The 14,815-nt window shown below is 42.9% G+C and overlaps 1 protein-coding gene across 8 annotated transcripts in view; it reads right to left on the bottom strand.

Annotated features, from left to right (window-relative positions):
- DOCK10 (dedicator of cytokinesis 10) overlaps nt 1–14,815 on the bottom strand; it is a 1,791,775-nt gene that overhangs the window by 179,464 nt on the left and 1,597,496 nt on the right. For all 8 annotated transcript variants that reach the window (XM_085634396.1, XM_085634392.1, XM_085634394.1 and 5 more), the window contains one exon: nt 8,124–8,237. In XM_085634396.1, coding sequence (XP_085490522.1) covers nt 8,124–8,237 — 114 coding nt within the window. The remainder of the gene's footprint in view (nt 1–8,123; nt 8,238–14,815) is intronic.

Here is a 14,815-nt window from a genome sequence, read left to right as displayed (position 1 = left end):
AAATGAGTCATTTTATCCCTTTAAAGAAGCTCCCCACAGCTCCCCAGTTGGCCAAACTATTTTCTCAACACATAGTTCGAGCACATGGAATTCAAGTAGTTGTAATTTCTGACCGTGGTACCCAGTTTGTCTCTCATTTTTGGAGGGCCTTCATGCAGGAGTTGGGAATTGATTCCCGATTCTCGACAAGTTATCATCCAGAAACAGATGGTCAGACGGAAAGAGTAAATCAAGAAATTGAACAATATCTTCGTCTGTACCTTCTAGACCAAGAAGGCGAATGGCCAGACCTCATTTGGACAGCCGAATTCGCATATAACAATGTGGTTCATGCTTCCACGGGGTTTTCTCCATTTTATTTGAACTCTGGAAGACATCCAAATATAATTTTGGGTAGGTCAGAAAATAAGGTCCCGGCAATTAAAGATCTTAAAGATAAGATTCAAGAAACTTACCAGTCTGCCAGAAAAAATTTAAACTTAGCAAAAGAGACTTACAAGAAGTATGCTGATCGAAAAAGAAGATCGAATCCAAATTATTCTAAGGGAGAATTGGTCTGGTTATCCACTAGACATTTACATCTCAAGGGAAACAGGAAGTTCTCACCTAGATTTCTAGGCCCTTTTAAGATCAACAAGATTATCAATCCAGTGACAGTTAAACTTACCTTACCTCCTCAAATGAAAATTCATCCAGTATTTCATGTCTCTCTCCTAAAAAAGAGTCCAACTAATGTCAGACTAACTACCACACCGAATCCAGTCACAATAGATTCTCATCCAGAATATGAAGTTAAAAGAATCTTAGACTCAAGAGTTAAGAGAGGAAAGTTGCATTATCTCATAGACTGGAAAGGTTATGGCCCCGAAGAAAGATCTTGGGAATCAGCAGATAGTGTACACGCAGCTAGATTAGTGAAACAATTTCATGACACTCACCCTAACAAGCCAAGGTTGGTGGGACGATCTTTAGAGGGAGGTACTGTCAAGAACTCACTAGTAGCCGTTGTTACCCCCTCCCCTAAGAAAAGAAGAAGAAGAATGATTCCTCGTTCCAGGGATGGAAGAGCATTGCAGCACTTGTGGATCTTAATGCAGAGGTTGCTCCTCTTGATTGCTGAAACCGGCGTTGAGGAAATCCAAGATGGCGGCAACCCTCGAGCGAAATCTGAGCGCTCTAGTCTCTGGGCTAAGGTCTCAAGCCCAAGCGAATCTCCAGCGCGAGCTCCCTACAAGCCGCGCACTTCAACTGAAGTTCTCGGCTGAGAGCAACGTTTGTTTCCTGTTCCTGCTCTGAAGAGATTTTCAGCTTGTTATCTTCATGATTTTTTCTCCTGCTGTTGCGGAAGGATGTGCACATCGGGAACGCTGTTCCCAGTAACGATTTTAGAGTTTTTGAATCTTGTTTTCCCCTGAGAGAAGTTCTCGTCAGGATTGAAGAGGTCTTTGAAGTTCGAAGTATTCCCTGAGGAGTCTATCATTTCCAGAACTACAATTCTACCAGAAATAAGTAAGACGAATTAGTTCTTGTGAGAACTAACTCCGCTGGAACTGTATCCTTTGAAGTTTACTTGAACAATTGACAGCTATTTCCATTCCTTTGGAAAGTCTTCTGGTTATTATCGTTTTTATGGGTATATTCAGGACGTTATAAAAGTCAAAGGTTATCAGTAAGAGAGAAGCAAGCCTGCAGTGTTCCTCAGGTAGCCACCAGTTTCCCAGAGGGTGAAGGGAGGGAGTTAGTTGGGCAATGTATTTGGAGGCATAAGTTTGTTCTTTCATCCTCTGCAGGTCCGGCCCGATTACTTCACAATCTATTTCCAGATGAGGGAATTCCACTCGAAGATTCCTAATAGAAGAAGTTGGGCAGTTCCTAAACGTGCAGCAGTCTCTCTTTTCTTATCCAATTCCCCTTTCCCCCCCGTGAGTGTCAAGTTCAGAAATCTGATTTGGCAACCGCGTCGGGGATTTGGGAGCTATCATCTGCTTCTGTGGAAAAATTCTGGCACAAGGTAAGAGATCCTGACAGAAGGATGTAGTGCTGTGCAGTGCATGCAGATTAAATGCCTGTGCTGGGTATATATGTGCCTGTGAGTGGTACACTACATGGTGGATAAAGTACTGCTCAGTGTGTGTGTGAGTTAAATGCATGTTCAGGGTATATATCTGCCTGTAAATGGTACAATACATGGAGGGTCTAGCTGTCTTTTTGGAAGACCCAGGGCTGCATGATGACACATTGAGAGAGGAGGTAGAGGAATCCCCCATACAGAATTGTGTATTGATGCATTTCTGTTAGCGAGATGCACGCACTAGAGAGGGGAGAGCCATACTTTTCCCATACACTTCAAAGGGTGCTCTTTGATTCAGAGAGGTCTCAAGGAAGGGGCCAGCCACTCCTGCTGTGAGAGACTGCTCTCTAGAGGAAGACAGGGCAGACCCCCAACATAAACATCAAAGACGCAGATGTGATGTCTGGAAATGGACTACAAGAAGGAAACCTTGAAACCCCAAACATTGTCAAGGTTCAACAGTCGACTGCCAAGCAGCCAGCCAGGCTATGTGAGGAAAAGAAGCTCTGTAAGACTGTGACCAGGACTGTGTGCCAAGGCTTGCTCGTCTCCCTGCTGGTGAAGGGGACATCCCCCTGACAATCCAAAACCACTTACCCTGAAGCCTGGAGCACCTACGCCTGTCTGACTGCCAAGACTGGTGTGCCCTGTGAGGGACAGGAGAGTGTTGGAGGGAGCAAGTGCCAGTGGGGAACCTAGTTGAGTGGACTTGCTTTCAAAGGTGTGGGAAAGGAGCTGCTGCACTGATTGGATAGTTGCCCAAGTGCAGGACAAAGCTGGTGACCCCAGAGAATGCCAGAGGAGCGCCACCATTTAGTGAGCCATGGTTATCACTGTGTGCAGTGAAGCGTCGGCAACCCTGTATGCCAGGAGGGGCTACTGCGATGTGAACTCTAATCAGCACTGTGCCAATTTGGCTGGTGCCTGTGTACAGTGAAGAGCCTGCAACCCTGTATGCCAGGATGGGGTACCATGCAGGCATCTGCTGTGCCAATAGGGTCCATGTACAGCAGGGATGCAGTGACCCTGTATGCCAGAGGTGGTTCACCAAGATTAGCAAGACATGAGTACTGATCAAGAGCGTCATTGGAGGAGTGAGGCCACCATTGGAACCCCCAAGAAAAGGGATCTGCACCGGTTACTTCTCACCATCTTTCCCCCACCGTGGGACAGACAAAATTACTTACTCTGCAAGGAGGAGCCATGTGGAAACTCCGGTCGCTGCAGGAACACAAACCATGTGTGAGGAGCTTGACGGCCAACGAGTGCAGCACTCCTAGGCCACATGCAGTGAACTCACCTGAATCAGCCACTGCTGCTCCAGCACCTGGGGAGGGGGTGCACTCAAGGAACTCCAGTACCTCCCATTCTGCAGGTGCAGGTAAGACTGATTTCCGGCCTGGTGTCCCTGGGGGAACTTGCCTGCAATGGAACACTTTTGACACAGAGTGAACTCTTGAGACTCGGAATTCTAGTAGGGCTTACCCTGGATGTTACTAATAGTGAATGAGGAATAACCACTATCGCTAGAAGCAAGGAGGGAGTAGGACAGGGAACTACCTAAAACACTAGAGCCCTAACCTGAAGGGGGCTATGTAGTTGTTTATGAATGTTGTATCTTTCCTTTGTGATAGTAGCGATAGAAATAAAATACTTCTAATTTTTCATAAAAGTGAGTATTTGGTTGAACTAGGTTTTATTGCTGCACACATTTTGCGTTGTGGGCCTGTGTTCACTCCCCTGTATCCACTGCTCCACTCCCCCTCAATGGGTCTTGGATCACTCGGACTGAGCTAACCCTGAGAGTCAAGTCCTAAAGGGGTACTTGGCCCAGTTGCTCAGAATCCATAGCGGGTCGGGCCTCTGGACATTAGCCCCACAGTTGGGCCAGTAACCTCGGCATGCCTTGTGGCCCTCCGAATGGGGTTCTGACAACATACATATTGACAGTATTGGATAGTAGCCAAATGGACCACAGACAAGGTTCATCCAATAATCCTATCAACAGTTAAAGTGCAAGGGGTTGTTTTGGATTTTCTTGTTCTTTCCCTGGATATGGTAAATATTTCCCTGAAGAATTGTTAAACATCAGAAATTCTAGGCTTAGCACACATTTAAAGAACCACTCATACCCCACTTGGCCTAAAGTAGACAGGGTGCCCTTTCAAGTAAAATGGGGCTCATGTGGCTTAGCGGTAGTTAATGGTGGCAAATTATTGTCTCTCTCTGCATTGTTGATGTGAGTTGTGGAAGTATATAAAATACATAAAGAAATAGTAGAGTGCCTAAAATGAAGGGCCTCAATTTTCCATTGTAAAAAGTGCTCTTATTCAGTTGAACCATTGTGTTTAGTTCTGCAGTTAATATAATCTTTGCAACATAAGGTTCACATCACATACCACATCACACAAGGTGCTATGAATAAACTATCTGGCTGCACCATAGGCCACAGTGATCAAAGGACTTCAAACAATCTAAAATTACTTTTATGAGAGAGATTTTCTGAATAACACACTTTTACACATTATGCATGCTGCTCACTTCAGGGTGGAGGTACTCTTGACCACAAATCCTGTCTACTCAAAACAGGAATGTAGGATATCCAGCAGTCCATATCTGTTTAATCTATAAGGATGTCCATAATTTTACAGGTAGATTTTGCTTATCAGTAAAAATGTCTTCTGTTTAGACACACTTAAAGTGCAACTTGGACTCTAAAAAGTGTGACAGTGGATCACGTTTCCGCCTTTCCAAAATCCCCATGGAGCTTTTAATTCTTGTTGGCAGGCAATTCCAAATAAAGTGAAATTGCACTTTAAAATTTACAATAATCAAAACTCTTGTACGTCTTTGCACTTTTCCACAGGAAAAAGGGAAGCCACTTAAGCTGGTCAGGCTGTAGAAACAACCCTGCACAACTCTCCTATCTTGGGTTTTGGGGTCAAGCCATCATTCCAGAAAACCTCTGATTATTTTGCTTTGCTTCTATTGGTGATTTTGATTTCCAAAGAATATGGTGAAAAAGAGGGGAGTAGAAGAGCATTTTCAAAACATCTTGTTCCAACAGAACAACTGCTGTCTTAGATTTACTTCTAACCTTGTAGGGTTCATCCATTTTGCTAAAGAATGGTGTATCTCTGCTCCCTAGATGAACCTAGTTCATGGGCCTGTGACCCAGAGATTAAGTGGAACTCAATGATAGGCCTTAGAGTCTGGAATACAGGTAGGAGGGCGTTGCAAAATATAGTAAATAACAAGAGAGTTCTGAGGATCTCGCCCAATACTAACACAGATGATGACAAAATGTTACCTAGTCTCACCCATTGTTACTGTTCCATGGGAGATACTGAAACCACCTTGAACGGGTGCAGGTATATGACAGTAAAGGTCTGGCACTGCAGCATAAAGGAGAAGTCCAAGTTCACCACTGAATCAGGATGAAGAAATACCTCACATCTGTAATCACTACAATGTTATTATGACAACCAATGCAGGGTCTGAACCATGCTGTGTAGGAACAGAGTTTGCTTGGTGTCATGCAACTGCTGTTTATCAGAAAATACCGAGAGATGGAGAGTAAGACTGTTTCGAAGATTATAGACGGACAGGGCACACCTGCAATAGTTTAATAATTCTTAAAACATTTGGTTTCTAATGTGCGGTATTTAAAGAGTAGACAAAGTCACTGATTTTAGCTTCAATAGGACCAGTCCAGTCTTTGCAAACAGATGTAACACTTTGGTCATTACTGGTCCACAGACCATATTAAATCCCCTTACCACAATTTTGGTGAGAGGGTCATAATTTATACAGGGAATCTATAGGCCTTTGAGGTACTTCACATCATTTAGCAATTTACACGGACAAATAAAATGGATCATTTGCATTCCCAAGATATCCAAATCACTGCATTCCTCTTGGCAAGCCACCTTTTGCACTTTTACAAAAGATTATAGATTTTCAAAGAACTTACAACTATTAGCAAATTTCCTCTAATGCCATCACCAGCAAAAAATACATACAAGGGAGAGAAAAAAATGATCTTGCCTGATTTATAGGTGAAGGAGTCTTAGGGCCTGATTATGAGTATAAGTGGTATTTATTGCACATGATCAATAGCAACTATCTATTATGAGTTGTTGGGGAATACATTGCGGATTTAGTGTTTAACCCACTCAAATCCACATGATATGTTTAATACCATATGGTTTTCCCCCCATTAAATTTCACCAGGTTTGACCTGCCGAAATTTAATGAAAGTTGAGTTGAGTTATACAGGGCGTTAACGCACGGGCCAGCATTAACTGTCCAACTCATAATCAGGCCCTGTGTGGTTTCACTCTCTCTTTGAAGACTGTACAATTGTGCACTCTGGGATACCTGGCACTTCAAGTTAATGTTAACTGTGACTAGTTAGCCTATAACTTTTCCTAGGGTCGCTCTTCACTAACAGTTGGTCTGAGGGAGTGAAAGGGGAAGCAGTGTGAATGGGCTCAACTGTCCAATACCCAGAGAGCTGCCACTGTTATCCTAACCTACTGCTGCTAACACAATATATATCAAAGCCCAAGATCAGCTAATTCCATGGTTTGTGTGGTGTTGTTCGCACATACCCTCAGTTTCAGCACTGGTGGAAGATTACATGTAGACATGTTTGTCCACAGCTTAATTCTGTTTACCAAAGATATCCTTGATGTTGTCTTTTGAAGCTTTGGTCCAACTATTTAGGACCCAATACAAGTTGCACAATTCTAGTGAGGTGGAAACCTCTCACTCATAAATACTGGTATGATGTGGTACCCTATGGTAGTAACGTGTAATTATGAGTTGAACCCCAGGAAAAGTATTTACTGGCTGGGATTCCACAATGAATTATCTATTCCTAGGGTTTAACACAGATATTTGCCACCTGATCTGAACCACTAGTAAATGTCTAACGGGTCCTATGCAGAGCAGGGAAGGGAAGAGTGGTTTGGGGAAGAAAGAGGTAGCTATCACTTGGTAGGGGGCTTATTTCAACCTTCTCCTGTACCCCTCTACATGGTCAGACAGGGGCCTGAGAGTCGAGCCAGGCTGCACTGCATCCCTTTCACTAACATGATCTTAATGTTCAGTGGTAAAACAGTTGCTTGTTGGACTACAGTTCGCAAATTACATGCTAGAGAGCAACTTTTTCTTTTAGACAAAACACAATAATACTCATATTTTGAATCTACGAAATTTTAGAACAATAACCGTCTAATATAGAAATTACAATATGTTTGTTTAGGTCCACTATGGTGTCCATTGCAGACTAAAGCAGTGGGGCTTCAGCTTTACAAGACAACCTCTAAGAAGTTCATGGTGTGCACAATCTGCAGTTGCTGCATAGGGCAGGCATATTTTGTGCACCATGTAGTTTGAAGCATAAAAGGAGACTGGCCACAAATTAACGCTGGTCAGCCCCATTTGTGCACGGTCACAGTTTACAAGTGTTTCCTCAGTTCATTCAAGAGTAGCTTTTGCAGTCCAGGATTTGTCCTTGTATTCTGGTATTTTCAGTAGCTGTTTTACCTCATTTGTACATACAAGGCCATACTTTTTACAATGGAAAGGATATGTGTTTGAGGTCACCATGCAGTTCAATGTCACCATTCTTGGTCATTCGAAACATGACAGACTTCTGACAGAAATATGAATTTGGTCCATATTAAGAGTTTGGCATACATTATACAGTTTTAGCACATGGTTCAACATCAACATCAGCGTTATTAAGAATGCCAATGCCAACAATGACCTTGTAATTTGGCGGATGAGATATCCACCACAATTTTGACTGAGCACCCTGTCAGCCAAATTCGAAATAAGTTTTACTAGCAGCATAGGTCAAAGTCAAGGCAGCCATCATGATGGCTTTTGATTCAGCAGCTTACATCACCACAGCTGACATTACATCAACCACGTATTCATCTTAAGTAATTGACTGGTTGAGAAAATTCGGAGCCACCAACCCAACTCAATCTTCAAAGCTTTCAATATACTGTAAAACTTGCCTTTGTGTCTCATAATTTACCTGTCCATAGAAGGCCACTCTGTAGTACCGTCCAAATAAACGTTTTTCAGAATTCACAACTTCAGCAACTTTTGAATATGACCGATGTATGTCATAGTAAAGTTCAGACAATCTCTGGGAACAAAAAGACAGAGGAAGTACTTTGTAAAATGTTTTATAATGCACCGACTGGCTTATTAATTGGCTGGGAAGCTGAAAATGTGTATTCTTTAACAAACATTTTGGTTAAAATATGCATTCTGAAAAATATATATCTTCTCAATACTGCCAGTCTTTAATATTTTCTCAAAATGGCTAGTGAGTTACAACTAATTATTTTTATAACACAAAGCAAGAAAAAGAAGTCTAGCTCCAGATATCTTAACAATGCTAATCGAACTCTCACTACAAATGGGGCAAATAATAATTTGCGAGCAGACAAGCATTTGTGTATGAATCAGGATTAAAAGGTGGGTGCAAATACAGACTTGCTTGGCTGGTATTCCCTCATCCAACATTTTCCAGGTAAAACCTGGCGAAATTTCTGCAGGGAAAAAATCCTAGTATGCCAAGATTTACCACTCAGAAATAGGGCAAGCTTGCACTAACACTCTGTTATCGCCCACTGTGACCTGCATAACTCAAAATGTGCAGATAATAACTCTATCAGGGAAAGATCTCTCCTTGTGATATTAGTTTTTCCTTGGTCAGGGTTGACACAGTGATTCTTCACACCTTGTAGTGAGGGCCTTTGTGTGGAAGCAGCAGATGGGAAACATTATTTCGGTATCACTAATGAAAATCTGTATTTCCATCCATAGGAAAGTCAATCTTTCACATTGAAAAGAAATTAAAGGATTGGAAACATCTTGCAAATAATGAAGAAGTGGTATGAATATGTGAACCTTGGCAGAGAGGTAAAAAATGCAACTCTCAGATGAAATCATGGGGGCATAATTCAGCCTGAATGACAAAAATGCAAATAATGGGAGTGAGAGTAGGGATTAAGAGTTTAGATGGAAACAAACAGAATAAATAGATAACGGAAATGGTCATTTATAGAGTGCAATAATTACCCCCAAATGGGCCACTAAGCACTAGATCAGCAAATCTATAAGCACCATTCAAGCCTCCTTGGGGGGAATCAATCACATTAGGACTTGAAGAAAGCCAGGTCTTAAAATGTTTTCCAAAGGTAGTATTGTTTTCATCTTGTCTCAAAATAGAAGAAGCTGATTCCAGGCCTTTTTGCCTAGAAAAAAAACAGATCTACCTTCTTTGCTCTGCAGCCTAAAATTGGGGATCTTAAAAGTTTGGTGTTGGCAGATTTTATGAGCTCTGTAAAGCACTTATGGAATGAAATGGTCTGAGAGAAATTTCGGACCAGTTTGATGGAGCACTCTAATGACTATGGTGAGTGATTTAAACAAAATCTGCTTCTCCATGCTTCTTCAACGAGAGCCAGTGGAGTTCCCTTAGCCACTTTGAGATGGAACTCCTACGAGGAAGTTAAAATACATGTTGGACTGCAGCATTTTGTTCAACTTGAAGTTTCTTGATTCAATGTTTAGAGATGCCAAGGTAGAGAGTAATTCAATAATCAATAGAGGAGTTGATCAATGCGTGAGATATAGTCTGTCTTGCCATCAGTGGAAGAAACTCAAAACATTTTTGTTTGATTTAATCACTGAAAAACAGGGTTCCCAGCCTACAGCAACTTGGTGGTGGTAGGATAAGTCATTCCCAGATTTAACCTCCAAATTCCTGGCAACATCATTGAGGGAAAGGAGTTTAAGAAGTACACCAGGCCACCAATCAGAGTTAGAACAATGATTATTATTTTAAAAATGTATGATTTCCGTTTTCTTGGAAGAGACAGTTTTAAAAGTCTAGTTCTGAATTAGAGGAGTTCCTGTCTAAAGACAGAATCAGTTGGGGGTCACCAGCATAAGACACAGTGGAAAGACCAAATGAATTGATAAGAGCAATCTATGGGAACATGTAAACATTGAACACAGTGGGATTAAACGGAGAACCCTGAGGAACCCCATACTTTCGTGTATTTTTCTCTTGCCCTGAAAGAGCCCATTGTCAGCACTGTTGCCTGTCCTCTAGAAAAGACTGAAACTATGCCGAAGCACAGCCACGGATCCCGTTGTCAGCGAGGCTTTGTAGTAGAATATCAAGAGATACAGTATTAAATGCTTCCGATTAAATCGAGAAGAATTAGGACAGTGTTATTTCCGTTGCCAAGCATAAACTTGATAAATTCCAAGACTTCAAGAAGGGCGGATCCTGTAGAATACCGTGGACTAAAATCAAATTGGAGTGGATGTAAATCTTAAGCGTTTCCAGGTAGTCTATGAGTTGCAAATTAACTAACTTTTGTGCCATTTAGGTGAGGGCAGAAACCAGGGAGACTGGTGTGGAAGGAAATGTGCAAAGTTCTCAAAATGTGCTTGCAATATTCAACATGAAGGACTGATGAAATAAGGTGCAACCAGAAGTATAGAGTGAAGTCTGGGAGAATAGAGTTTTGAAAGGGGAGGGTGGGAGACTCCCAGGTATGCATCATAGCATTTCTCTTTTTCCTCCATTTAATACCGGAACTACTCCTTGGCCAAGGAGGGAATCTGTATTTGTATAGCCTGAGCAGGGGCATGGCCAGCTTTAGTGTTTTTTTTGTGGGTACTCTTAATGGACAACTCTGACAGCTGTGTTCCAAACCACTTAACTTGTATTTTGTAAAATACAGGCAAAGTATTAGTAATTCCTGGCATACTTTTTGCATGTATGGCATGATGATTTCCACCTTTGATCACGGAGGTAATGTCTGGCATATTGCGTGTATCTTTGGCACAATTATTCACAACTCAGGTTTAATGTTGCCTCAGATACAATGATAATAACTGCAAGTATACTGAGTCCATCCATTGCATGATGGAGCAAACCAATGGCCTAAAGTTGGTCCTGGCATAAAAGGTGTAATTCCATGTATACTGTAAACATCTACTGCATGCTAGTGTCAAGCATGACAAATCCTGGGCATCTTTGTAATTATGGTGCTAATTCTTGCTATACGGTAAGCCCTGGCATGATTATGGTAATTCCAGAAATAATGTGATCACCCATGGCATGGCTATACCTTGTATAATGTTGGCCCTTGCATCTTAGTGATGATTACTGGTTTATTATGGATATCCTTGGGTTTAGCGTGGCCACCAATGGAGTACTTCTGACCCACGCCAAATAGTGGGAACTCTTGGCGTTATGTGGGCATCCTCTGCATATGAGAGTGATACAATGATTGGCAAGGTGCACGCTACCCACTGGTGTCAGTAGGACATGTGAGTGCATGATGAAACTGACAAATGAATTATCTTCACTACATAATATCTTCATATATATAATCTCCGCTAGATATATTTTTCCCCAGCAAGGATTGCCAGGATATTTCCGGGTGCAGCAGATCAGTGCACCAGATGGCAACAGGGACAAGGAGACTTTATCACATGTCTGGACATGCTCAGTGATCCATCCACACTGGATAGGAATATTAGAAGACTGCTGAAATTGGGGGAAGGGTGGTCCTGCTTAGTCCTACTGTCTGTCTTTTGGGGATCCTAATGTGAACAATAAACTCTCAAACTGTCTGCCACGTTATAGATTTGGCACTGGACTTGGTCAGAAGATGAAGTTCTGAAGACATGGGCTGCACCATGGATCATTGAATGGCATACTGAGTGGTGCAAATGGTCCCTAGTTGTTGTTGTTGTTCTGCATGTCCTGCATGGCAGGTGTGTGAAGGGGGATGTGATGGCTAGCAGAGACGTATTTCCTGAGGGTGGTGGAGTCTAAGACAGATGATTTACTACTATAGACACACAGCGTACTACGGACTGAATCTAGTTACGCTACTTTTAGGGGGTACTGGTCTCCCCTTTATCCTCTGTGGTGCTCTAATACTCATTATCAATTAGTTATGAGTCCTGATAGTCTGACGATAGATATACTGTTGGAGCACAAATACTGGTGTGTATGAATGACACTGATGAGTCATGTGTTACGTGTTAATCCTGTGGTGCCAGGGTAGGTGGGGAGGAGGGAGTTGTGGTTGACTTTATGTGTATTTTTTCAGTTGATAACTCAAACATACATGTCAATTTAATAAAGAGGTATTCACAAACAATCAGTAAGGTTCATGAAAATCTGGGATGGGTCTGGTCATGCCATTACTACATGGACACTTATGAAAAAAATCAAGTAGAAAACAATTTTTTTTTATAAGTTAGACAATTTTATTACAATACTAATGCACACAATATGGTAATATTTTGTCACACACTCTTTTGTTAGATAAAATTCTTCTAGATTGTATTTACTCAGTTGAAGCAGGATGATATCTACTAATATGAAGACTCAAAATGTCTTCCATTGAAAGAATGTATGAGGGAGTCCAAAATGCTGTCTTTAGTAGATCTCTTCATGTAGGAGTTATGCCAGACGCCGATTTGGCTTTGCGGGGGCTTGGGAACCAGAGAGCAATGCATTTTTCTGTATCTCCTGATTATAACAATATGTAGAAGTTAAAAACTGGTGTATCCATCTAACACTTAGGAACCTTTTGACTGTGTTCAAGCTTGTCGACAGGTCAAAATTATAGAAGAGGCTGAGAGAAATGGAGCTTATGGCAGCATTAGTAACAGGCTGTATTCTCTGCAAATCAGTAGTTCCCTGTCGCCTCATGGTAAATGCACAAAACTGGTTGAGCCATAAAGGAAGGGGGTTGGGCAAAGGGGCGTGTGCTTTCCCTATTCCTTTTTTTTTATAAATGTATTTATTGACTGCAAACAAGGAACAGTAATATACATATCCGAGTGCCATCAACCTGAGGCCCGCCCTTTTGTCTCATCTCGCAATCGATTATAACGGCTATCCCACATCCCGGAGGCCGGGCATCACCGTGCTAAACTGAATAAATACCTAATGCTTCCCGAGTGTCCCTCCAGTTCAGCGCTTGCATGCGGGGCAGACCCCCTGTCTGCGGTCAGGCTTTAACGTGCTCCTTTCCCCAAAGCTTAGGGGACAGTCACTCTTTTTATGGCCATAAAACTCCAAACCCCCTCCCTCCCCTTACGCTTCCCCCAACTCCCCTAACCCACCCTCCCCAACCAAACCCCTGAGGTCCTAAGGCAGTCGCAGTATCGCTCGCATCCCGCACTCAGCCGCCACTCATCTTCATCTAGCGTCACCCGCACTAACACCTCCTACGGGAGCTGCCTCCTCTGCCACCTCCGAGTCAGGGCCCCCATCCGGGCTTCCCGCTGCAGCCCCCCGCCCGCTCAGGTAGTCCTCATACAATTCCCAGAAGTTTTTAGGCCTGCTACGCGGCGGCAGCAACTCGCTGAACCTCTCCGCTTGGGTGCAGCAGTACAGCACATCGCGCTTCCACTGCTCCACCGTGGGCACGGGACCACGCATCCAGCTCATCGCCACTCGTCGTTTCGCCACTAGCATCCCCATATCAACCAGGCGTCTGGCCGCCTTTGGTACACCTCTTGAATGCCCCAATAGCGCCACTGCCGGGTCCGGAGCCAGCTCCACCCCCGTCACCCCCACTATCTGGTGGTAGACCGCCACCCAATAGTTGTATATGCCCGGGCATTGCCACGCTAGGTGAAGGAAGCCAGCCGTCGGGTGTCTGCAACGTTCGCATACAGAGTCTTCTCGCAGCCCATATCTATGCAAGCGCTCCTGCTTTCCCTATTCCTCTTCTCATTGTATATTGATGGTTTAGAGAGAGCCCTTTTTGGTCGCCTTGGACAAGCTGAGCATTTGCTAGGCTGTGCTGTCCAATTTTACTGTATCTGTATGATGCCATTCTTCTTTATTAACTATGTCCAGTTTATGTAGCAACAAAAGTGGCTAAATCAAAGAATATGCCGCTGGAACAATAAAACATGAGAATTAAATGTATTAGGACACATGGAGCACAAGGTGAGAGAGTTTGTTTTTCTCTTATTTAGGAGCAACCTTATCTTCATACTTGAACTAGGGGGGCAGATACATATTTGGCAGCAACAAACAGCAGTATCCTGAGCTTTGCAAGAACTAAGGGAATATGCATGAACCATCCATGCGTAAAATCTATGTGGCATATGATGCTCCAGTAGCCATGTACAGGGATAGTATCTGGGGGTATACAAACCCCAGTAGCATACAAGTGGAGGTGTATTTTGCACATGTTGTTTTCCGCAGACAGCGGTGATTTTTTCAGTACATCAGGAGCTTGCTGTACAATATACTGAGGACAAGATAAAGCATGCCGCTTTCATGCTGCAACTCTCAGCTTCTTTCAATCAATTTGCTGCACTAAATGGATCTATTTTGATAGTTATACTGCAGATGAACTCTCCTAGTTCTACCCCAAGTTGCATTACATCCAGGTTGAGCAGGGAAAAATTGGACATGATTAAATCTTTAGTTACCCTGAAAGGTTGTTTACTTTGTATAAGCCGCGGCCTGTGCAGGTAAGAGCGGTAGGGCCGGGAATTAGGGGGAGTTTGATAGATGAAGACAAAGAAAAAATAATTATTTATTTAATTTTATTACATTTATTTTATTTTATTTTCCCTCGTGGTCGTCTGTCGAATATCCCCCCCCCCCCAAACGGTCCGCACTGCCCCACCGCTCTTACCTGCACGGGCCTCAGC

Source organism: Triturus cristatus, chromosome 11, assembly GCF_964204655.1.
Source record: "Triturus cristatus chromosome 11, aTriCri1.1, whole genome shotgun sequence".
NCBI lineage: Eukaryota > Metazoa > Chordata > Amphibia > Caudata > Salamandridae > Triturus > Triturus cristatus.
Note: the sequence above shows the minus strand (reverse complement) of the source record. Positions and strands in the feature narration are given on the sequence as shown.